We start from the raw sequence: 24893 nt of genomic DNA, 5'->3' as shown, positions 1-24893 counted from the left end.
CATAGCCGTGGTATATTGGCCATATACCACACCCCCCCGTGCCTTATTGCTTAATTAGAAGTTGTCAATATGCACGGATTCTTTTTAAATATAGATTCTAAGAGGACCATGTTTCTGTGTGTGTTTCTGCAACTTTTGATTTTCTTTCCTCTCTGCGATAATTGTGTGCTGGTAGTGAGGGAGGTGTGCTTGGGGAGGTTAGGTGACAACTGAAAAGAGCCTGATGTGGACATTGTGGTAGCATGCGTGTTTCTGGGTGAGTGTGATGGGGTTYGGGGGTTGTCTGGGGCTGGGGGTATTGTACTAGTGAAAGGCCTGATGTGGAGGCTGATTCTGTGGGACAATACAGGCTTTATGTCCATAGTCCCAGTGGCCTTGGTCTGGCTCTGTGGCTCTGTACTGGCTCTATTCACCACATCAGGCCCCAGGGTGGGGGGAGAGCTAGCTACCTGCATGGACTGGGCTGGAGGATACTCCCAGCTGTGTTTGTGTATGAGACAGTGTTTTGACTAGGTTGTTTGGGACTAGTGGATACAAGTGCGTAACTTCATTTGTGTATTTAGAGTTGTGTGTAGGCCTATCTATGCACTGTTAGTCTGGTGCAACAGTAGCCCTTATGTGAGTGGTTAGGCATGTTTGGGTGTCTGTTGTCAACTCCTTCACTTTATGTGAGTGTATATTTGGAGTGTGTGAGCGTGTATGTGCACGTTTGCGTGTCCCGTTCCCTCTAGCTCTGTTCTCCTGTCCAGCGTTGTCCATTGGTCAGTGGTGTGGTCTTGTGATGTGCTRTCCGGTCAGATTGATCCTTTTTACGAAGGTCTTACACACTGGCACAACAGTGTGATGGTGATATGCAAGGATACTTATACACAGTTGGTCCGTCACACACACTGAGAGCTCACACACACTGCCAATGTGGCTGACATGTGGCAGCAACGGGTGTCATTCACCCTCCGATGATTCTCCCACTTCTCAACCACATGGTATGGTGGGTCTCCGTATTCTCAGGGTTTCCTTTTCCTACATGAGAAGGTTTAGCTGTGTGTGTTTGAAGAGGAGAACGGAGAGCGATGTGTTGGCGAGATGTGCCTAGCTGTTTGTAAAGAACAGTTGGTTAGCAAAAGAGCAAGGTCATGAAGAAATACAAAGGCTCCTCTCTCCCTGCCAAAGAGGTAGTTAACCGGCCATCTAAGAGGTGTCAACTTTAACTGCTGAAGAGAGGAACTCCAAACAGACGTCACGTAACACTCCAACGGTCGGCCCTGCCACCTGTGGTCCCTAGGGACTGGCACACTGGATGGCGCCTTCACACCTGTGGAAACATATAACCCCTGCCTTACACAAACACCCCCCCTCCCAAGTCCCTCATCTCATTTGCCTTTCCCTCAGGCCTTTTGCACCGTTCAAATGGCAGTTCAACTGTTGACATTTGGACAGGCCCCGGGGCCTTCTAATGGAGGACGTCAACCTGTTTAAACGTACAACATTTGAACACCATCCACCCCAGGGGATTCCAAGTGTTTCCGAGACTTTCTCCTTGGCCTTTTGGGCTCTCAACAGAGCCACTCAAAGGGCTGTGTTGGGGACAGGGTGGTAGTTGTAGGGACAGGACACACATTTCCTCTAATGGTCCATTAGCACATATGGGAATGAATAAGGGTCAAGTCAAAAGGACCCTTCACCCCCCTCAACCCCAAAAAACACACACTACCTCAGATGGCCCATTTGCACCTGTGGGAAGACTCCTTCATGCACCCCGCATCCCCACACACACACACCTCCTTCCTTAGCCTGCCCCTTTCCAGGATCCTCCCAACTTTCTCCTCTTTCTGTTCTTACTTGTCTGACTTTTTCCTGAGATAGATGGTCATGTTGTTAGTCAGTACAGGCACAGAACTAGAGAGTTTGTTTAGAGGAATGGAGATACGTGGTCTCCCAATCCCAGATAGTACTTTAGTCTGGATACAATCGCTCGGTAAGTCCAGTGTGTGTGTGTGTGTGTGTGTGTGGTGTGTGTGTGTGTGTTTTCTTGTAATGGGCAATGTAAACAGCAGATGGTGGCACTACTCGTTGTGTGTTTTTGTACCCTCTCTATTTCCTTATTGTTGAGATGTTGTGCAGGATGTGACCTGAGGATTGTGTTTGGACAATATTGGGTGACCAGGAAATAACCAAACAGGGTGAACAATGATTAGTCTGTGCTCCCGAGTGGCGCAGTGGCCTAAGGCACTGCATCTCAGTGCTAGAGGCGTCACTACAGACCCTGGTTTGATCCCAGGCTGTATCACGACCGGCCGTGATCGGGAGTCCCATAGGGAGGCGCACAATTGGCCGGGGTAGGCCGTCATTGTAAATAAGAATTTGTTCTTAGCTGACTTGCCTAGTTAAATAAAATAAATAAATAGGTAGAAACCTTCTTTGAACATTTGAGAAGTTGTTTGAGAGGCAATGTTTTGGAAGGTCTTCTTAGCTTGTTCGATTGGCAGTAGGCTAGTGTCTGAAACAATGCTCTTCGTGGGTTTTTGTGTTGAAGCCTGGTCTCTCAGTGGAGAACATGCTGTTTTGAAAACTACATTGAGTGTACAAAACATTAGGAACACCTGCTCTTTCCATGAGACTGACCAGGTGAAAGTTAAGATCCCTTATTGATGTCACTTGTTAAATCCACTTCAACCAGTGTAGATGAAGGGGAGGAGACATGTTAAAGAATGATTTTTAAGCCTTGAGACAATTGAGAAATGTATGTGTGCCATTCAGAGGGTGAATGTGCAAGACAAAAGATTGAAGTGCGCAACTCAATATTAGGAAGGTGTTCCTAATGTTTTGTACACTCAGTGTCTATTGTAATGTTCTTCAGTTGGAACTTCTGACTAACCTTCCCTCCACTTTCCATTGCCCTCCACAGTTTAGTCATTTAACAGACTCTCTTATCCAGAGTGACTTACAGTAGTGAGTGCACACATTTTCATACTGGTCCCCGTGGGAATCGAACCCACAACCCTGGTGTTGCAAGTGCCATGCTCTACCAACTGAGCTACACGCGACCATGCATCACAGTGGAGTGTTAAAGCTGTTTGTGTGTAGGGTCACACCTTCATACAAATGTCACTCCCTCCTTCCACTCCAACTCAAACAAGATTTATTAGCATTCCAACCTCCAGATAAATAACAGCTGGCCTATAGGCTGGGTAAGGTGGCAGGTAGCCTAGTGGTTAGAGCATTGGGCCAGTAAGCGAAAAGTTGATAGTTTGAATCCCCGAGCTGACAAGGTGAAAAATCTRTCGATGTGCCTTTTGAGCAAGGCCTTTAACCCTAATTGCTCCTGGGTCGCTTTTGATAATGGCTGTCCCTGGCCGTGACTCCACGGTTTAGAGTATATATTGAAAACAACATGGGGGGTTTCTGCTCGTTTTTATTTCAAAATGGAACATGAATTGCACCAGTGTGTCCTGAAGTTGACGGCTTGATTGAAGAAGAAGAAAAACATTTCCAATGAAATAGAACAAATATAAGCACCCACCAAGTTCTTATTTATTTCAAAGCATCGGTCCCTATCCCTGACATACAACAGTACCAAAACACATCTAGCCTATATTGTTAAACACGACTGCCTTTTTAAACTGTAAATCATTTAACTTCCTTCCCTCTCTCTCCTCCCTCCGTAGCGGTGTCTAACCTGGATGAGGAGAGCAAGTGGACGGTCCACTACACAGCCCCGTGGCACCAGCAGGAGAACGTGTTCCTGCCCGGCAGCAGACCGCCCTGCGTAGAGGACCTCCACCGCCAGGCCAAGGTCAACCTCAAGACCGCACTGAGGGGTAAGGACCACGACCATACACAAACATGACCATACACACACACACATACAGACACACACACACACAAATACAGTGTTTTTGGAATGTCACCGACCACCCATTGCATTTCATCACCCTCAATATCTCTTGATACTTTATTGATGTTCACGACGTTCCGACAACGTTGTAAAAAAAAAAAAAGAAAAAAAGAAACGTCCAAAGCGTTTGTTTGCCTAGCTGCACAACACACCCGTGTTAAGCCCTCCTGTGGTGTGTCCAGTATCTTTGAGGGGTGAACATGAAAGGTTCTCCCAAAGCAGCCACAACTAGTCACTTCCTGGTCTGTTCCCAAAGAGAAAGGTTCAGGTGTGGGAAAAGGCATGGGGGAGGAGTTGAGTTGGAGTGGGTGTGGATGGGGTTGGTCTGTGCTAGTTTGTGTTGATCAGTGTAAATGACAAGACATGCGGTCTGCCGTTCGTTCGCTTGCTGACGGCACGGTGTTATAGAGTCTGACTGACAACATTTTGGACCGTTTCTACGTGTAGAATCTGGTTGCACTCGGTTTTCAAAATATGGCTGCCATTCTATTCAGGGGTGCTAAGTTCTCTCGGCCGGCAAACGTGATCGGTGTGTCCGTGCCTTTAGAGAGATTCTCTGGTACTTTTGTATACTTTTTAGCCAGTAATTCTGAAAGTAGCACTGACTCATGAGCCAAAAGTGTGTACCACGTCACATATGTGCACCACGTTATTGCTCTCTCCCTGGCTCTGCTGTGTGAGCGTCTTGCTAACTGTCACTCAAATGGTGAGGGGCTGAACCACATTGGCTGCCTGGAACTCAAATTGCTATGGAGCTGGCCCATGTGGGGAAAATGTAGGGACAATGGCACTGCACCATTGCCAGTAAACAGTCGCTTTCAAACTAGGGATTTCGTGGCTAATTGAGGTAAGACTTGTAATTCTGCTCATAGATTATGCATGTATGAACTACACATTGGCACATCCAGCCCAAAGCGGGAGGTTTAAAAAAATACTTAGTCGCCAAAGTTCTGTAGCATGTCTTTAAGGATGGTGTGTGTGTAGGTGAGTGTGGGGCGGGGGCTTGTTATTTATGTGCTAGGTGAGCTTGTGTGCCAAGCAGAAAAAGAGAGAGAAGATAAAGGGAGAAAAAGGAGGAGAGAGAGAGGGGGAGATAAAGAAGAGGAGGGCAGAGAGAGGGAATAGGAGGAGAGGGACTGAAGACAATAGAAGAGGTAAGCTAATGCATAGAGTGTTATTAATTCACCTCCACTAAGATAATGCCACACACACTGTCTTTGTCCTTCTGTCYCATTGTCCTGGTTCTATGTGAGGTTATTGTCCATGTAATATGACACACACCCGCCATGCTACACACCGCATGGGTAATGGTATCCTTTGATCACCTGCCACCGTCCTTCTGAAAAAGCCCTTCCAACAGGTGTCTGGGGAGACTGTCGGTGTTGGTCAGTCTGTTACGTCGTGGTGTGTGTTCAGCTGCTGCACCCATGTTCTCTTCCCATGAAGCTGCTGCTGGGATGCTCTGTTACATCATGGTCAGCCTACAGTCTGCTAGGAATAGAAGCAGTACACAATGTATACGTTCAAACTAAACCCTGTACAAAGCTGTAACACAAGGGGACCTAGAAACTGCCCAAAGCGCTGTTCTATGGCTGACCAGTCTGGTTAGAGTCAGGATATGAGTTGGTATAGAGAGAAACGTATCTGAGAGCAGCGCATAAGGTCTATCCACCACCGTGCCCCTGCTCCTGTGCTTATGAAGCCCCCTCTCATTAAATCAATGTTATTCCCGTCGGCCATATCACCAGGACAGAGACACAAAGAGAAGTTAGGGAAAATTCAATATCAGACCCTGCTTGGGTCTCAAAGCAATCGATATGTAATCAGCTGCTAGTGTCATCGGCACCACGCCCGAGTCTCTCAACAGTTAGGACAGGGTCATTACCCATAATGCCATTCGTCGGCACATTCTGGTGTCAGGTTGTGGTCGTGTGCGCACAAGGGTGACTGATTGGGAGGGAAAGCACAGACATATTGCGTAATATCAGACACATTATAGTCAATAGTGTTTGAAAGATTTGATCGAACATGTTCAATTAGTACCTCGCTCTCTTTCTACATCATTMTGGGATGGTGCCATGTGACCATAGCAATAAACCTCCATATTTCCCCTTCAGCTAAACTCCAGTCCCTGTTCTGCTCGACAACAGTCCTGGAAACGGAAACTGTGTAACACCTATTCCCCTCCTCATCTCAAGTGGCTTCTAAAACCCTTCTATTCCAGATCACAGGCGCAAACACTAACAGCCATCAGTAACTAGCTGCTCCATTAGGTTCCATTAAATGACAGTATTATACATGCAGACAGCGCCTCAGTGCCTGAAGAGACCTACTCTAATTAGCTATGTAGGCATTAGGACATGAAAGAGGAAAGTAGTCAGTAAGGTGTAGCTCTGTAGAGGGTACGAACACATCAAACCACTCCTTCACATGAATATGACAATGGGCAGATTTACATTTGTACATCAGTGATTTGACTAATTAGTTGCTGCTATTCAACACAAAAGACTAGAGGAGTAGCGAATGTCTTTGTCGCTATACACACATCAAACGGAGATGGCAGAGACTAGAGAAATGAATAGGCCGATTTGGTCGCTGTGGTAAAGAGCATTTGGTGTAAATGATCTATATATTTTTATTGAACCTTTATTTGGGCTCCCGAGTGGTGCAGCAGTCTAAGGCACTGCATCTGTGCTTGAGGCGTCACTACAGACCCTGGTTCGACCCCGGGCTGTATCACAACCGGCAGTGATTGGGAGTTCCATAGGGCGGCGCACAATTGGCCCAGCTTCGTTTCAGGTTATATCGACATAACCTGAAAGGCCGCTCAGCAAGGAAGAAGCCACTGCTCTAAAACCGCCATAAAAAAGCCAGACTACGGTTTGCAACTGCACAAGGGGACAAAGATTGTACTTTTTGGAGAAATATCCTCTGGTCTGATGAAACAAAAATATAACTGTTTGGACATAATGACCATCGTTATGTTTGGAGGAAAAAGGGGGACGCTTGCAAGCCGAAGAACACCATCCCAACCGTGAAGCACGGGGGTGGCAGCATCATGTTGTGGGGTTGCTTTGCTGCAGGAGGGACTGGTGCACTTCACAAAATAGATGGCATCATGAGGSAGGAAAAKTATGTGGATATATTGAAGCAACATCTCAAGACATCAGTCAGAAAGTTGAAGCTTGGTCACAAATGGGTCTTCCAAATGGACAATGACCCCAAGCATACTTCCAAAGTTGTGGAAAAATGGCTTAAGGACAACAATGTCAAGGTATTAGTGGCCATCACAAAGCCCTGACCWCAATCCTATAGAACATTTGTGGGCAGAACTGAAAAAGCGTGTGCGAACAAGGAGGTCTACAAACCTGACTCAGTTACAACAGCTCTGTCAGGCGGAGTGGGCCAAAATTCACCCAACTTATTGTGGGAAGCTTGTGGAAGGCTACCTCGACACATTTGACCTAAGTTAAATAATTTAAAGGCAATGCTACCAAATACTAATTGAGTGCATGTAAACTTCTGACCCACTGGGAATGTGATGAAAAAAATAAAAGCAGAAATAAATCATTCTCTCTACTATTATTCTGACATTTCACATTCTTAAAATAAAGTGGTGATCCTAACTGACCTAAGACAGGGAATTTTTACTAGGATTAAATGTCAGGAATTGTGAAAAACCGAGTTTAAATGTATTTGCCTAAGGTGTTTGTAAACTTCTGACTTCAACTGTAGCTTGAAAATCGCTCTGATGTGGACATGTATATAGCTATAGAAWTATCTATAGCATTTTAGATATACTATTCAATCATGCATATATAAATATTATTTAATTAGAAATTATTAAGTTATGTATAATTAGTCTAGTACATAATATTTCTACATCTCGTTAGTAGATGATGTGTTATTTAGTAGCTGATCTAGTTAGTCATGCAAATATGACAAAGGAGTCCCTGGTAGCAGTGTGTTGGCAGAGTGACTGAAGTGTAAATAGCCACTGAGGGAGGAGGTGTTTGAGAGAGAAGGACGATTCCACCATCTGTGTGTGACAGACTGGAAGGGATACCCCCTCCTAGCTCCCACACACACATGCATGTACACACACACACGTAGATTAGGAACACACACATCTCACCCCTCACAGCAGGGTCTAATGAGAGAAGCTGTCAGCGCTGTCAGGTGCCGCTGCTGAGGCAGGGGCCGGCACACTGCACTATCCGCCACACGCACTACGCACAACACGACACATCACACACACGACACACACACACAATCACACACACACACACGACACACTAGCATCACACCAACAAAAAACCAACACAAACCACACACACACCCACACACAGTTGCTGCTTCGTTAATGCTGTGTGTCGTCTGAACAGCTGCCTGGTATATGCACAGGTCAGTCGTCTGCTGTGGCGTGGTTCCCTGAGGTTGTTGAGCCTCGACAGGTGTAGAGAGTGTAGACACCACTACCGAGGGTGTGACACCACTACCAGGGCGTGTGGACACCACTTACCAGGGGTGTAGACACCACTACCAGGGTGTGGAACACCACTACCCGGGGTGTGGACACCAACTACCAGGGGTGTACGGACACACTACCAGGGGTCGAACCCACTACAGGGGTGTAAACCAACGAGGTGCACCATACAGGGGTGTAGACACCACTACCAGGGGTGTAGGACACCACTACCAGGGGTGTAGACACCACTACCAAGGGTGTGGACAACATACAGGGTACACACTACCAGGGGGTGGACACCGAAGGGTCAACTACCAGGGTGTAGATACCTACCAGGGTGTAAGTCTGTGTGTGTGGTGTGTGTGTTATTAAGGTTGTTGTGTAACCCATTCCTCCCTCTTCTCTTCCAGAGTGTGACAAGTTAAGGAAGGGATGGGTTCCGTAGCTTCCAGTATACTGCTCAGGGCCCACCTTCCTCTGGGCAGGGCAGAGTCCCACAGCAGCCTGCAGCAGGATGAAGGATACACAGACAAGAAGGTAACACACAGCCGCACACGCACACAAGCAGACGACGGCACACACAGCATGCACACGCATAACACGCACGCATACAGACGCAACGCACAGCATGCCACAACAGCACGCCGCACCACACACACAACACACACAGCCAGCACCAAGAAAAATTAATTGCACACACCGAAACTGTATTGTCTGCCCTCTCAGTGGTTGATGCAGAAGTGCACCACTCTCTCGTATCTGTCCCTTTAATTGCCTGCCAGCCCCCCACACCTCTTCTCTCTCCCATCATTACATTGTGTTTACCTGCCATCGCTGGTTTCATGCGTGTACAGCCACTTAGAACTGTTTATTGCAGGCCCTGATAGGCGAACACTTGAAATATTTCACCAATTCATAAACAATAGCTTGTTTGATTATAGTATTCAGCTTGGTGGAGCTGTTTTCACTCTAATGACAATAGACAACTTGAGAATTCCATGTGACTGACTGACACAGTGACAGTATGACATTATTAATTATCTTAACTAACCTGTGTGGTAGTGAGGTGGTATGACTGAGCTCCAGTTCTGGAACGTTAGGACTAACACGTGAATTGTCAAATAGTCAGAGAAGCCTTTTACAGGAYGCTTACTTTCCTTGCATATCTCCAACCCCCTCACTCTTGTCCGCTTTTCTCTTCTCCATATTCCCACTCCTTCTGTAGTCTCTCCTCCCTCCACTTGACTCGTCCAATCGTGGGGGTCCTGATGGGTTCAGACGAGGTTGTTGAAGGGGGTCTTTCTGTTGTAGAATGAGGTGCCTCTCCACCCTAACCCTGCTCTCTGTTGTCCCTCTCTCCAAACTGTCCCCTCTTTCCCTGGCCTGCCCCCACACCTCCTTTCGCTCTCATCCATCCCCTGCTTTTTCCTTTGGCCCAAGCCACCCTCAACCTTAACCCCCTTCCCCCACCTCTCTTGTTGCCCCCCTCTCCTCACCCCTGTTCTGTTTTCTCCAGGCTAGTGAGCCTAACTCTGGTTGACAGCAGCTCCCTCGCTCAAAGAAGAAACTGGGTTACTGTTTAGACCCACAATGGCCCCTAATGGTGGGGGCAATTCTGAAGGCTACAACATAACACATGGTTGGCTTCCTTCTCCACCCTGCCCTCCTCTCCTCCCTCTGACTATCCCATGTTTGAGCTGGTGTTGTCTCCCCCCCACCCGTTGGGACTGATAACATGACTGCATGCCCGCTCACAGTCTACCTGTAATTCTGCATTTGGGAATAGCATGATGGTGGTGTGGTGGGAGTTTCAAGAATTTCCCACTAACATAGGTGGGACATAACAGAGAGTAAACTTTCCCTGAGATGTTTTTACTGGACGGGTGGCACCTTGTCGAGTAAGTTCAAGTGAAGTGTGTCAGGCTGCGATGCTGTTGGAGAGGTAGGTATCTTTTGTTTTGAGATGGGAAAAGGAACCAATGTATATATWTTTTTTAATATTCTGGAATATGAATTTGATAATTGTAGATATGTGTCTAAAATATGTGTCGGCCTGTTTGGTTGATGCCCTGGGTTCTAGAGAAAGCCCAGGTCCTGCAGTGAGAAGTTTGGTGGCGCTGCTCTTCTCGTATCTCTGCAGTGTAGATGTGATTGAGAACTCACAGCCCGTCAGCACAGTTTAACGCATGAGAGCATCTCTCTCTCTCTGTTACTCTCATTTTGTTATCTCATTCTCTCACTCCTCCTTGCTGTCAGTTTGTCGGGGTGTGAGGGTGTGCATGTCAATGTGTGTATGATTGACCGTGAAACATGTTTATAGACTCTCTGGCTCAAAGGTCAGATTGCTGCAGTAAACATAGTGGTGTGTGTGGGTGTTTGGGCAATAATGAACACAATGCTGGAAGAGGTTTAAAGCGTTCATACAAAGGATGGCAGACCCAGTGGGGGCAGGTGCAACACATACACACACACACACACACACACACACACACACACACACACACACACACACTCTTCCTCCTACAGGCTCAGGTGTGTTTCTTCAGGCTCAGTCTGAAAGCTCATCTCTCCTCTTTCCCTCTCCTTCCCATCTCTCTCTCTTTTATCTCCCTTCCTCTCTACTCCTTTTCATTCCTGTGTACCCGTCTCTTCTTTCTTTTCCTCCCTCTCACTTCTCCTCTCCTCTCCTCCAGTCCATGGCCTCGTCAGCGGAGGATAAGAGTCCCTGCACCCATGAGGCCCCCAGACCCCCAGGAAGAGGAGGGGATAGATGAGTGTGACGGACAGGTGCGCTGCTACAAGGCCCCGACCCTCCCCACCCCTGAGGAGAAGATGAGGATGCAGGCTCAGGCCGTGCCCACTGACGTCATCCCTATCAACGTCACAGTAGGCCACTCCCCCTGGCTGCCACACCCCCAATAGTGACCGTTGTATGTCCTAGGTGCTACATGCCCACAATTACCGATGCCATTCAACCAATGAAATAGGAGTCTTGGTCTTGAAGCAATCCTTTTTCGCCTCACTTTTAACCCCTCTGTGTGTTCGAATGGACTACTGGGAATGCATCCACATGCATAGAGCATTGTGTTTTCTCTGTCTGTCAGTGTATTATATTCCCCCTGTTTTTCTTCCATTTATTATCTCACTCTCTGACCATCCCCTGCTAAGTGTGTGTTGTGTAGCGTGCTCAGTCCATCCCAGTGTTAGAGAGAGTGAGAGAGATTGCAGTCAAAGGTCAAAGCAGCTCCATGGCTGTATCTCAAACCATGGGGCGCCTGACAGAGACGACACCTCGACACACACCTACATACACAACAGACAGCACACACCACCAGTACAAGGTGATGGAGATAACCACACGTCATCTCAGGACCCAACACAGACACCGTACTGCTCTATCTCCCACCCACTAATACATCAGCTCTGCTAGTGACATCTGTCACTCAGCAGTCAGTCTGAGACTGCCCCTCCCCCCCCCACATACACACACACACTTTCTCTCCCTCTAACTATCTCTGTCAGCTCTGGCTCAGTGGTGTTTGTCCTGTCCTCTGACTCAGTTTGTCGCTAGCACACACCCGCTACARGGCATAGAGAGAGAGCTGTCCGAGGCTAGATCCTGCCACAAAACACTGTAGCAAAGTAGCACAGACAGCTCCTAACAGTATCAATAGTCAGTTGGTGTTAACATGTATTTGAATACATGTAATTGTGAGACCTATTAAATCTGCAGGCTTCTTAACGCGGATTGGTTTAGAATCAGTGTTTTAAGTTAACAAAATGTCAACGTCATATCTAATCAAATTAAAAAAAGACTGTTTGAAATGTGAGCGTGTTAGACTCCATCTGTCTATATGTCAGTTTTCATATCACTTTCTCACCATCCATCAAAAAGAGCAGATTCACAGAGTCTGAACTAGTTTCAGACAGTCAGAGCAAGACACTGATCTGTCTGTATGTTTGGTCTTGTATGGCTGTGTGGGATACTCACTCTTTTAGTTTCTGTGTTTATCTGTGTGTCACCCCCCCCCGTCTATGTTATACAGCATGCTTTTCTATATATATGTGACTGTCTACTCTCTCTCTCTGTCACTCTGCCTGTCTCTAAACTCTGCATGTATGAACACAATTGCACGTGTGTTTGTATGACTAACGGGCTGGTTTTTGTTTGTCGCTGTTCTGCCTGCCTGCTCTCGCCCTCCCGGCCACTAGGGGCAACGTTTGACCGGCAGGCCAGCATCCGCCGCTCCCTCATTAACACTGACACAGTCTCCCGCCGGCCCAAGAAGGTCAAACGCAGAAAGACTATATCAGGGCTGCCTGACAACATCTGCACCGAACTAGGTATGGTATATACCCAGAGCTGTTCTGCATAAAGCTCTCACTAGTCCTCCCACCCTTCCCTCATCCCTGATCCAGACAGCTAGTCCATCCACCTACCTGCCTCACACCTCTGGCTGGTTTAGTGACTAGTTTGACTCCCCCTCATTGTTAAGTCTACCGTAGAACCACCACCATTGCTCATTCTCAAAGTCCTCTTCCCTATTCTAGAATTTCTACATCTGCTTTCTCATGCTAGAATCTTGACATCTCTCTTCTAGAAACTCTTCATAAGCCCCCCACCCCCCGCCCCTCATAGTAAAATCTCTACTGGCATCTGTCATTGTAGGACCTTTACTTCCTCATATCTAGTAGTCCAGAGTCTGACATCACCCCGAAACACTCCGTTTCCCATGACCCCCATGGGCCCGGTCTCTGCGCTGTCCTCCTTCCTTAGCCATGATAAGTGTATCTAATGTGAACACAMAAAAAAAAACATATCTGGTGACTTACGAGAACGGCGCTGGTAACAAGTCTAGTGAATCTAAATGGGCACTTATTAGTATGTGTTAATCCCTGGGATACACTGATAATCTAAGCATGCCACAGTGTGTCCCACACACCCCACCACTAAACCCTGCATCTAATCCCAGCATTCCTACCACAGATGTCATTCTATCTTCATATTTCCACAACTGTGTAATGCACACTCGCTTATCATGGGGGAGTGGGGTTGGCTTGAGGCCAATGGAGGGAGGGGGAGAATGATGGGGGAGGTTAAGTAGGAAAGGGTATATGATGTGGGGTGAATGGACAATATTGGTTTTCTGTCACAATCGAAACAAACACACAGTCAAGCATACATGTCCTATTGTGGACTTCACTGTGAAATCGGTCTTAACCCGAACCCACCTCTCCTCTCCTCTGTCTCCCCAAGGCTTAGGGGATACGCCAGACGAAGAGGGCCTGAATGTTTCCATATCCCGCCCCTGTGCGTTTATTGTCAGCTGCTGTTATGATAGCCCCACCCTTCTAACACCCCCTGACCTTTCACCCCTACTCCTCAGAACAGATGGGCTGAGGAACAGGCAGAGGGGTCAGGGTTCCTCACCCCTGCTAATAGCTATGTGCTACACTAAGTTAAGCTAACTCTATTAAGGTATGGGTGACTGGGGACTCTCCTTGCGTTAAGAGAATGTCATCTCGCTGTAGGATGAAATCAGTGCAGCTGATAGGCAGAGCTTTGAAGCCTTATTATACAGACAGACCGGTGTGAAAGACCAGACAGACAGGCTTGGAAGTCCTGATTACTGTTAGATGGTAAGTCCTTGCCTCAGTGAGTGAGATACCCAGGCTGTATGTGAAGTAGAAACCCGCAGCTTAATCTATCTAATACAGCAGTGCTGTCACTCTCTGCCTTAGGGAGGGGAGGTGTGTGTGTGAGCGTGTTTAGGGAGCATGAGCATCAACAGGCAGCCACCACAGATGGCTGATACATCAGATATCCTCTCCTATTTTACACCAGATCCTTCACTTTGTTTATTTATGTACGGGTGTGTGTGTGTGTTTGTGTATGTGTGTGAGCTGCCCAATGCCTTACCAGCTGCCCACACCCTGAGGACCATTCTCTTTCTGATCAGACGGAGCCAGAGTAGGAGGGAAAGCATAGTGGGAGTCTTCCTTCTGGCGTCTGTCCTCTTCTCTCTCTGTCCCACTATTCCTCTCTCTCCATCTCTCTTTCTCTTTCTCTAACTCTATCCATCTCTGTCCTAATGAAGATGACCAGCGGTTATTAGCGCATCAGACGGGGCTGCAGAAAATCAAATTAATTAGCCTCTTAGACACAGCTAATCTGATCGACAGCCTGCCAGAGAGAGGGGGAACAAGGGAGAGGAAATTAGAGAGAGAGGCGGAAGCTGGAGGTATTTTGATTGCTCATAGGTTAAAACGCTCTCTCTTTCTCTCTTCTGCAGTGGCGAAAGGACGTGGGGGCGAGCTCCGGCCACATTCCATGTTCATCCCGGGACAGTATTCCACATTGGGAAGAGTCGGGAGCGGCAACTCATCGCTCAGACATTCCGAGACAAGGGACTCTGGTTGCCAGACTGAGGAGGTGAAGATCGTTCCACCGTCCATGCGGAGAATCCGGGCTCAACGGGGACAGGGAATCGCAGCCCAGATGGCCGGAATTTCCACTTCCTCGTCTACAGGAAGCATCTCCGTCTCCAGTAGCGACGGCTGTTCCGGAATGCTGGTCCTACCCCCGCATCTGAATGTAGATGCCCAGCGCTTCCACAGTCTTCCCAGACCCGGGCCAAGGGTGTCTCTCAGTGCTGAGCCCATCTACAGCAGCACCCCCATCAGGCTGGAAGACCACAATGCACCCCAGAGGCAGATCGGCAAACTGCAGGTGGACAACACCGTGGTGCATCTGAGAAACGCCCCCAGGACAGGTAATCTGAGGCCCAAGTCTCAGGAGGTGCGGGGGTCCCAGACAGGGGACTGGGGTGGTGGTCCGGCATGTGTGGTGTCCCCCCACGCTGCCTACTCCACATCCCTCATCCCCAACGCCACCATGTCCTGCTCTGCCGAGGTCGTGACCCTCCATACATCCTCCAGCCAGCACCCCGGGACGGCCTACCCCATCTCCAGGCCTCTCAGTCTGGCCACGGGCACCAGCATGGACCCCCTGAGCTCCACCTCCTTCACCCACAGGACCACCTGCCCCGCCCGGGCCACCTCCACACCAACACATACACATCCCCAAGACGGAGTGTTGACTGCCCCGGCAACGCCCAGCGAATCGGGTCGCTCGGATGGCAGCCTGCACAGCCACACAAGCACCATCGCCGCGACGACTCCGTCCTCGGCCGACGACCAGTGGTCAATCTATGACACACCGGAGAACGTGGTCCTGCCCCGGCGTCCTCTGACCTCTAGCTGCTCTACTCCCATCAACCATCTGAACAGCAGCATGGAGCTGTCGTCCCGCACCGACTCCAGCTCCCTGTACTCCCAGGACAACGACGGCTACTACACCTCCATGCACCTGGACTCTGGCCTGCGCTCCAGGAGCCATGGTAGCGGGCAGGGCCACGGGGTGGTAGCCAGCCGTACTGCCAGACACAGCATGTATGAGTGCCGTGAGCTGCCTAGCAACGAGGAAGATTCTAACAGTCTTTACAGCGACCGCTCACTGTCCCGCAGCATCTCTCTCCGCAAGGCCAAGAAGCCGCCGCTGCCCCCGGCCCGGACTGACTCCCTCCGCCGCAAGCCTGGCGCGAAGAAGCCCCTGGGTGGAGTTAGTGCAGTTAGCGTGAGTGCTAACGGATCAGTGCTGAACGAGACACTGATCGCTAGCCTGCAGCAGAGCCTCCAGATGGGGTTGAGAGATCGAAAGGGGAAGGGCGTGTCCCCATCCTCGCCCTCCCACAGCCCGTGCAGCGACTACGAAGACCCCTGGTTGCTGCGACCACGGAGCCAGAGCAGTGTGAGCGCCACCAGCTCCGCCACGTCGCTAGCGGCTAACAACACTAATAGTGGCGTAGTGGCTAATGTGTACTCGCTCTGTCATGTGACGCCAGCTCACAGCGACACCAGCAGCCTGCGCTCCGACTATGCAGAGTCCTGGGGCTACTACATGGATTACCCCCGTAACCATGGAGACCAGGGGCCGCAGTCCCCCTCCACGCACCAACAACTCCCTGCTGCTAACATTGTAGCGGGCACACACCCGAGGGGTCTGTCGAATGGAAGTGGGGGTCTCCACAATCACATCAATATCCAGGCCTCGGCCCCTCCAGCCCAGGAGGGAGGTGTGGCAGTCAAGCTCAAGACGGCCACCTCGTCCCCGGACAGGATCCATAGACTGACCTCCCCCTCCAGCGGCTACTCCAGCCAGTCCAACACCCCTACGGCCGGCACCCCCGTGCCCTCCTTCATGCGGTCCCATTCCCCCTCAGGACGACCCAAGCCCAAAGTGCCAGAGAGGAAGTCTTCACTCCTGTCATCTGTTTCTATCTCCTCCTCCTCCACCTCCCTCTCCTCAAACGCCTCTGACTCTCTCAGGAATTCTGGCCCCCCTCCTCCTCCCCCTCCTCCCCTGCCGCCCACCTCAGCACCCATCAGCCCCCCACCTCCTTTCCCTGCTCCTCTCCCCCCATCCAACCTCACTTCCCCCCCTCTGCCCCTCGCACCCCCGTTACCCACAACCCCTCAGGGCACCCCCATGAGCCCACCCCCTTACTCCACCTCTCCAGACTTCCCTCCCCCTCCTCCTCCAGATTCCCTCATCCACCCCAGCCTCTCCTTCAACAGGACCCTCAGTCCTCCTCCTCCTCCCCCTCCATTCCCCTCCATGGTCCCTTCTCCTCCACCACCTCCCCCCCTGCCTGCCCCTGCTCCACCCACAGCCTCCCCTCTCACTCTGAAGGCAGCAAAGAACGCTCTAAAACCAGCTACGGTCACAAACAGCCCTGCAGCCAAGGAGGCCAGCAAGTCCCCCATGCCCCTGATCACCCCATTCGCCCTGCAGAGTGTGCACCTCCGCTCAGTCAAGCAGCCAGAGGAGCAAGTCAACGGCAAGGCGGAACAAACCAAAGCTCAGGAAACGGGGGGCAACCAGGCCTGGGCCCTCAAGCCCCATACGCCGGAGAAGATTAAGCAGCAGGAGCATCCCACCATGCTGCCCCTGATAAACTGCACCAGTCCAGAGGAAATCACCAAGGCCTCATCATCTGCTGTGAAGAAGCTCTTCGCTGAACTATGCTCAGACTACAGTGATTCTGAGGTGCTGCCAGGGGGCGCCATCACCAACGCTAAACCTAAGGTACAGAGCCTGTCCAACAGCTCAGCCCAACCAGATCAGGACGGGGAGCAGTCACCCCTCCCAAGCCTCGTGGAGGAGGCAATCAAAAGCCCCCCAGTCAAACAGAAACCCTCAGTGGCCTCCAAGAAGCCCAAACTATCCCTCATCACCCCCCAGTCTGTGGTGGGAGAGGAGACCGCCCAGACTACCACCACACTGAGCCCCCCGGATGAGTCAACCACCACAGAAGAAGACCAAGTGGACGCTAAAGTGAGAGAGGAAGAGACGAAAGAGGAGGAAAATGAGGAGCAGGAGGAAGATGAGATTTCAGAGAGTTCCTCAGCCCTGACAGAGAGTAGTGAACCTTCCACCTCCACGGTGAGCCCGGAGGAGACCCAGCCTCCGGTCACCGTCACGCAGGGGACAAGCCTCGCTGAGGGGCAGGAGCGGAACAACAGAGAGGCTGAGGAGGAAGACGAGGAAGACGAGGAAGAAGATGAGGAAGATGGGACCAGTAGTACCACTGGATCAGTCAGCTCTAAGGACGACGAGAGTGGTGAGTTAGATTTCATTTATATTATTAACAAAAAAATACTAATTAAATTCAGATAAACTTGCATAAAGTTGAATGTTTTGAAGAAACAAAATGGGACATCTGTTTTGTAAATGACATTGAGGCAGCTTACAATCAAACTTTTGGTTTCTGAGTTCGAGGTCTAGTCTGTCATCATTGGCAGCTATTCAGTGCTGACTGAATTCAGTGCTGACTGGTGGCAGGTGTTTGTTAGCTGTGCTGACAGTTTGCGTTGGCTGAGGTAAAAGGCAGTTGAGAGAGGTTACATTGCTAGACATTAGCTGTGCTTAAGGCTAGGGGCTTTAGCTGGGGTTTCCAGCTGTCCCTTGGTCCTTCTTCAAATCCCACTTCAAGGCAGGACAAAGGGCAGGTATTGGGGCCAGCTTCCCTTAAGCTAGTCTTAGACTGCCTGCTGTCTCTCTGACTGTGAAGGTATAGAAAAGGTTTAGACTGAAGGCAAGGTTAGCAACACAATACAGATTCCCTTTATTGAATGTGATCAAAGGTTTAGGATCTTGCTAGAAGGATGCACAGGGAAGGCCTCCCTGGATCTCTGGTTTTAACTGGATCTTGAACTTGTTGTGAGAGTTGAATTACATCTAGAAGAAGCTGCCATCAGGGCTGGCGGGAGTCCGGACTGGCCACTTTATGGGATTTTAAATTGTGTCACATTTGGGGATTTTAAGTATAATCATTGGGTCTAATTGTCTCTGCAAACAGTGCCCTAAATATAAATGGTCTCAAAACATAGTTTTCCCATTTAGTGCTAATGTAGCATGGTGCCACCTGGTTGTTGTCTGTTCTGTGTCATTGAGCTAACCAGAGAGGCATCATACCTGCCTGCCTCCTCCTCTTCCCCTAAGTGAGAGCTCAGCTTAGTGAGGGACAGCACTGCGGCAGATGCCTGGATKTATCAGCTCTCTCAATTCAATTCAAAGGGGCTTTATTGACATGAGAAACATGTTTACATTGCCAAAGCAAGTGAAATAAACGCAACAAAAAAATATCTCCATCCTCACTTCATCTTCTCTTGTTCTGGTTTGTTTTATGCTGTCACTGTCTCATTCTAATCTGTCTCTATCTCCTTTCTATTACTGGACTTTCTGTCTGCTTCCCCCTCGGTCTGCTTCCCTCTGTCTGCTTCCCTCTGTCCACCCCATCCATTCTTATGTCCAAGTATCTATTTTATACTGTACTCCTCTTTTTTCATCTGTCATTCGTCTCTGTCCAGTTGTCTTCTCTCTCTTCTCTTCTCTCTCTCCTCTCTCCTCTCTCTCTCTCTCTCTCTTCTTCTCTCTCTCTCTCCTCTCTCTCTTCTCTCTCTCTCTCTCTCTCTCTCTCTCTCTCTCTCTCTCTCTCTCTCTCTCTCTCTCTCTCTCTCTCTCTCTCTCTCTCTCTCTCTCTCTCTCTCTCTCTCTCTCTCTCTCTCTCTCTCTCTCTCTCTCTCTCTCTCTCTCTCTCTCTCTCTCTCTTCTCTCTCTCTCTCTCACTCTCTCGCTTCTTCTCTCTCGCTTTCTCTCTCTCTCTCTCTCTCGCTTTCTTCTCTCTCTCGATTTCTTCTCGCTTTCTTCTCTTCCTCTCTCTCTCTGGGAGGTAGGGGGCATCTGTCCTAGTGGGAGGTCTGTTTAGTGGAGGGAGGCGGGGGAATGTGGAGAGTAGGGGGAGGGACCCACTGTACAGGAGGGGAGGGGAGATGTGGGGAGAGAGAGAGGGAGGGAGGGAGGGAGGGAGGGGGAGAGCGTAACATGAGATCGCCTGCAGCGGCACAGGCAGTCGAAGTGCAGACACGAGCGAGCAAGGGAGGAGGAGGAGAGAAGCTCAACTAGAAGAAAGAGAGCGGGAGAGAATGTAAGAAGCCAGTCACTCAGGTTACTGTTGCGGGATATCCGACCATCGGTTATGTGTGTGTGTTAGCTTGCTCCTCAGCTGCTGTCTGTGTGACGTGTGTCCTGTGTGCATGTGTTTTCATTTACCAGGTGAAGTGTTTGACTATTGTAGGGCTGTGTAATGCTTGTATTTGTTCCTCAGTCGGTGTGTATGTATTGTGTATGTGTTCTCTCATCAGCGTGTGTAACGTGTTTCTAAGGTGTGTGTGTGTCTAATATGTGTGTGTCTCCTAGGTGAGGTGTTTGATTCAAGCAGCACTCCTGAGTCTTCACCGGCCCCCAGGATCCACAGGCGGGGGGATATGGTGACCCCCACACGCCCCCGAACTACCGAGGACCTCTTCGCTGCCATCCACAGGTACGCAATGGCACAGTCTCCTCCTCTCGGTTAATCTCTCAACTCTCCATTTATTTACTCCCCATACCCCTCTAACCTCCTCACCCAGCTCTCTCTGTCTCGCTCTCTAACTCTCTCTCATATTCACAACACTCTCATCCCTCTCCTATCCTCCTCAACCACCCCACTGAAATATAGCTTTCTCTTACTGTTCCTTCTATCTTTCTCTCTCTCTCGCATTGCTTAAATGCAGCATGACACTCATCCTAACCCCTGTACCTTCCCTTCATCTTGCCATTCTCCACAGCCCATCAATCCTCTCTCTCACATAAGTTTAGCCAGGCTGTCCTTTTTTTATTTAAAAAAATCTTTATCTTTAACTCTGCATTGTTGGCAAAGAACCCATAATTAAGCATTTCACTGTTAGTCTACTCCTGTTGTTTATGAAGCTTGTGACATATACAATTCAATTTGATTTGTACTTTCGTCAGGCGGTAGGCAGATGTCTCTGGGTCTGGCAGCCAGGCAGTGGAGAGCTTTTCTCTGTAACGTGTCTGTTAGAGACGGGCTCACTGGGAAGGAAATCCAGTAGTAGTTAATGTGTGCTGTTGAAGGGATGGTAGATGGTAGCTAGTAGCTTAATTTAGCAATGAACATGCCCCGCCCACCTGAGGATCTGTGTTTTTCAGTTATCTATTTCCTGTGTTTGAGGGGTGCAAACACACCCTGGTAATGGCTGAAATGGGTTTAATGGAATACATTGTCTATCCGTTGCATCTATAAGAACACTAAAGCTTCGTCAGGGATTTAACGCATTGTCTCGACACTTACAGTGCATTCTGAAAGTATTCAGACTCCTTGACTTTGTCCACATTTTGTGACGTTATAGCCTTATTCTAAAATGGATAAAACAACTTTTTTTCCCCTCAATCTACACACAATACACCATAACGACAATGCAAAAACAGTTTATTTTTATTTTTTATGTTTGCAAATATATTAAAAATAAAAAACTGATATCACATTTACATAAGGATTCAGACCCTTTACTCAGTACTTTGTTGAAGCACCTTTGGCAGCGATTACAGCCTCTGGTATGATGCTACAAGCTTGGCACACCTGTATTTGGGGAGTTTCTCCYATTCTTCTCTACAGATCCTCTCAAGCTCTGTCAGGTTGGATGGGGAGCGTCGCTGCACAGCTATTTTCAGGTCTCTCCAGAGATGTTTGATTGGGTTCAAGTCCGGGCTCTGGCTGGGCCCCTCAAGGACATTCAGAGACACTCCTGCGTTGTCTTGGCTGTGTGCTTAGTGTCGTTGTCCTCTTGGAAGGTGAACCTTCGCACCAGTCTGAGGTCCTGAGCGCTCTGGAGCAGGTTTTCATCAAGAATCTCAGTACTTTGCTCCGTTAATCTTTCCCTTGATCCTGAAAAGTCTCCCAGTCCCTGCCGCTGAAAAACATCCCCACAGCATGATGCTGCCACCACCATGCCTCACCGTAGGGATGGTGCCAAGTTTCCCCCAGACGTGACGCTTGGCATTCAGGCCAAAGAGTTCAATCTTGGTTTCTTCAGACCAGAGAATCTTGTTTCTCATGGTCCGAGAGTCCTTTAGGTGCCTTTTGGCAAACTCCAAGCAGGCTGTCATGTGCTATTTGCACATTTTTGGGGGAAGGTTCTCCCATCTCCACAGAGAAACTCTAGAGCTCTGTCAGTGACCATTGGGTTATTGGTCACCTCCCTGACCAAGGCCCTTCTCCCCCAATTGCTCAGTTTAGCTGGGCAGCCAGCTCTAAGAAGTCTTGGTGGTTCCAAACTTCTTCCATTTAAGGATGATGGAGGCCACTGTGTAAACTCTCCTTGTGTTCTTGGGGACCTTCAATGCTGCAGAAATTTGTTGGTACCCTTCCCAAGATCTGTGCCTCAACACAATCCTGTCTCGGAGCTCTACGGATAATTGCTTCGACCTCATGGTTTGGTTTTTGCTCTGACGTGCACTGTCAACTGTGGGACCTTATATTGACAGGTGTGTGCTTTTCCAGATCATGTCCAATCAATATAATTGACCACACATGGACTCCAATCAAGTTGTAGAAACATCTCAAGGATGATAAATGGAAACAGGATGCACCTAAACTCAATTTCGAGTCTCATAGCAAAGGGCTTGAATACTTATGGAAATTAGGTATTTCCGTTTTTTATTTTTCATAAATTTGAAACATTTCTAAAAACCTGTTTTTGCTTTGTCATATGGGATATTGTGTTTAGATTGATGAGGATTATGTTTCTTTTAATCCATTTTAGAATAAGGCTGTAATGCAAGGGAGGGCAAAGTACGGCCCACGAGCCGTATCCGGCCCGCCGGGCACTTCAATCCGGCCCGCGAGACATTTAAAAAAATTATAAAGATAAAAATAATTATGTATACTTTTTTTCTCTCCAGTTTCGTTGTATCCAATTGGTAGTTATAGTCTTGTCCCATCGCTGCAACTCCTGTATGGACTCGGGAGAGGCGAAGGTCGAGAGCCGTGCGTCCTCCGAAACACGACCCAGCCAAGCCACACTGCTTCTTGACACAATGCCTGCTTAACTCGGAAGCCAGCCGCACCAATGTGTCGGAAGAAACACAGTACACCTGGCGACAGTGTCAGGTTGTATGCACCAGGCCCGCCACAGGAGTCGCTAGAGCTCGATGGGACAAGGWAATCTCGGCCTGCCAAACCCTCTCCTAACCCGAACGACGCTGGGCCAATTGTGCGCCGCCTCATGGGTCTCCCAGTCACTGCCAGCTGTGACACAGCCTGGAATCGAACCCGGGTCTGTAGTGATGCCTCAAGCACTGCGATGCAGTGCCTTAGACCACTGCACCACTCGGGAGGCCCCCGCAAATTGATTTTAACAAACAATTGGTCCCCCAAAAAATGTGTCCCTTTGTTGAATTTCGAAATCACGATGTGGCCCTTGAGCCAAAAAGTTTGCCCACCCCTGCTGTAACGTAACAAAATGTGGAAAAGGGGAAGGGGTCTGAATAAATTCCGAATGCACTGTATATCACAAGAAAGAGAACAAATATAACTTTGTTTTGATGGGTGTTCATTTTTTGTGGAATTGAAAAAAGTAATAATTGAATACAGTTGACATTTTTACAAATGAACTGGCTAAAATGAACACTCGGATTATAGTGATATTATGTCTGATCTCGCAAACAATATAAAGTATGCATAGATTGATGTAATTTAGAGCCAAGCGTGTTGATTTTTAATCCGAGGGTATCCTGCTATTGACACTTATTGAATTATGTAACAGAACTTGGCAACAACAGTAATCCATGAGTCAGTCTAGACAGTGCAGGTGAGTGCAGGAAGGCATAGAAAGAACACGTTTTTGGTGGTTTCATCCMTTTTAATTCCATTATGTTAATATATTCGTATATGCAAACGAGGCACATGATTTTCTTTATTTTATCACAAAATATTTTTAAATACTTTCTACCATTAGAAAATGTTGTTACACAGTGTACAAAACATTAAGAACACCTTCCTAATATTGAGTTGCACCCCACCTTCTGCCCTCAGAACAGCCTCAATTTGTCGGGGCATGGACTCTACAAGGTGTCTAAAGCATTTCACAGGGATGATGGCCCATGTTGACTCCAATGCTTCCCACAGTTGTGTCAAGTTGGCTGGATGTCCATTGGGTGATGGACCATTCTTGATACACATGGAAACTGTTGAGCATGAAAAACCCAGCAGCGTTCCAGTTCTTGACACTCAAACTGGTGCGCCTGGCTCCTACTACCATACCCCGTTCAAAGGCACTTAAATATTTTGTCTTGCCAATTCACCATCTGAATGGCACACACAATGGCACACTCAATTTTCTCAAGGCTTAAAAATCCTTCTTTAACCTGTCTCCTCCCCTTCGTCTACACTGATTGAAGTGGATTTAAGTGACATCAATAAGGGATCATAGCTTTCACCTGGATTCACCTGGTCAGTCTATGTCATGGAAAGAGCAGGTGTTCTTAATGTTTTGTACACTCAGTGTATAAGTGCATTCAACAACAAAAAGCGTACATTTAACAATATGTTATACCTGAATTCCCACGAAAATCCCTGAACTCCATTCATTAATTATCCGAGCCAGTAAAATGTTTTATGTGCTATAATTCAGTCATTATCTGATGGATTAAAAACATTCTATACGTTTTGGAGTATCTTCATCCAGTGTCCAACTGTTGCATTATTTTTTTTAAACCTTTTAACTATTTTATTTTGATGACTGTTGCTACTTCTTCTTAGTGAATGAAAAGCTGATGGTTCATTCATTATTGAGCTAGTTGAACCTAAATCAGAAGCCACATTCCTGATCTAGGTTAGAGGCTTCACTTAAGAGCTTTTCTGTCTCTAACTCTCTCTCTCGTACACTCTGCTCTTCCAGTCTGCATGTACTCTCTACGTTCTCACACATGTGCATGCGTTCAATGGAGCATACACWCACATCATCTGCTCACGCAGCCAACCTCTGTGTGTGTGTGTGTGTGTGTGTGTGTGTGTGTGTGTGTGTGTGTGTGTGTGTGTGTGTGTGTGTGTGTGTGTGTGTGTGTGT

At 48.4% G+C, this 24893-nt stretch overlaps 1 protein-coding gene across 1 annotated transcript in view; it reads left to right on the top strand.

Annotated features, from left to right (window-relative positions):
* Positions 1-24893, top strand: part of nhsl1b (NHS-like 1b) — a 49911-nt gene that overhangs the window by 20050 nt on the left and 4968 nt on the right. The window contains 9 exon segments of the mRNA XM_070446478.1: positions 3666-3818; positions 8774-8793; positions 8795-8848; positions 8850-8900; positions 11057-11118; positions 11120-11250; positions 12576-12707; positions 14657-18046; positions 20185-20308. Coding sequence (XP_070302579.1) covers positions 3666-3818; positions 8774-8793; positions 8795-8848; positions 8850-8900; positions 11057-11118; positions 11120-11250; positions 12576-12707; positions 14657-18046; positions 20185-20308 — 4117 coding nt within the window.

Source organism: Salvelinus sp. IW2-2015, linkage group LG14 (assembly GCF_002910315.2).
Source record: "Salvelinus sp. IW2-2015 linkage group LG14, ASM291031v2, whole genome shotgun sequence".
Taxonomy (NCBI): domain Eukaryota; kingdom Metazoa; phylum Chordata; class Actinopteri; order Salmoniformes; family Salmonidae; genus Salvelinus; species Salvelinus sp. IW2-2015.
Note: the sequence above shows the minus strand (reverse complement) of the source record. Positions and strands in the feature narration are given on the sequence as shown.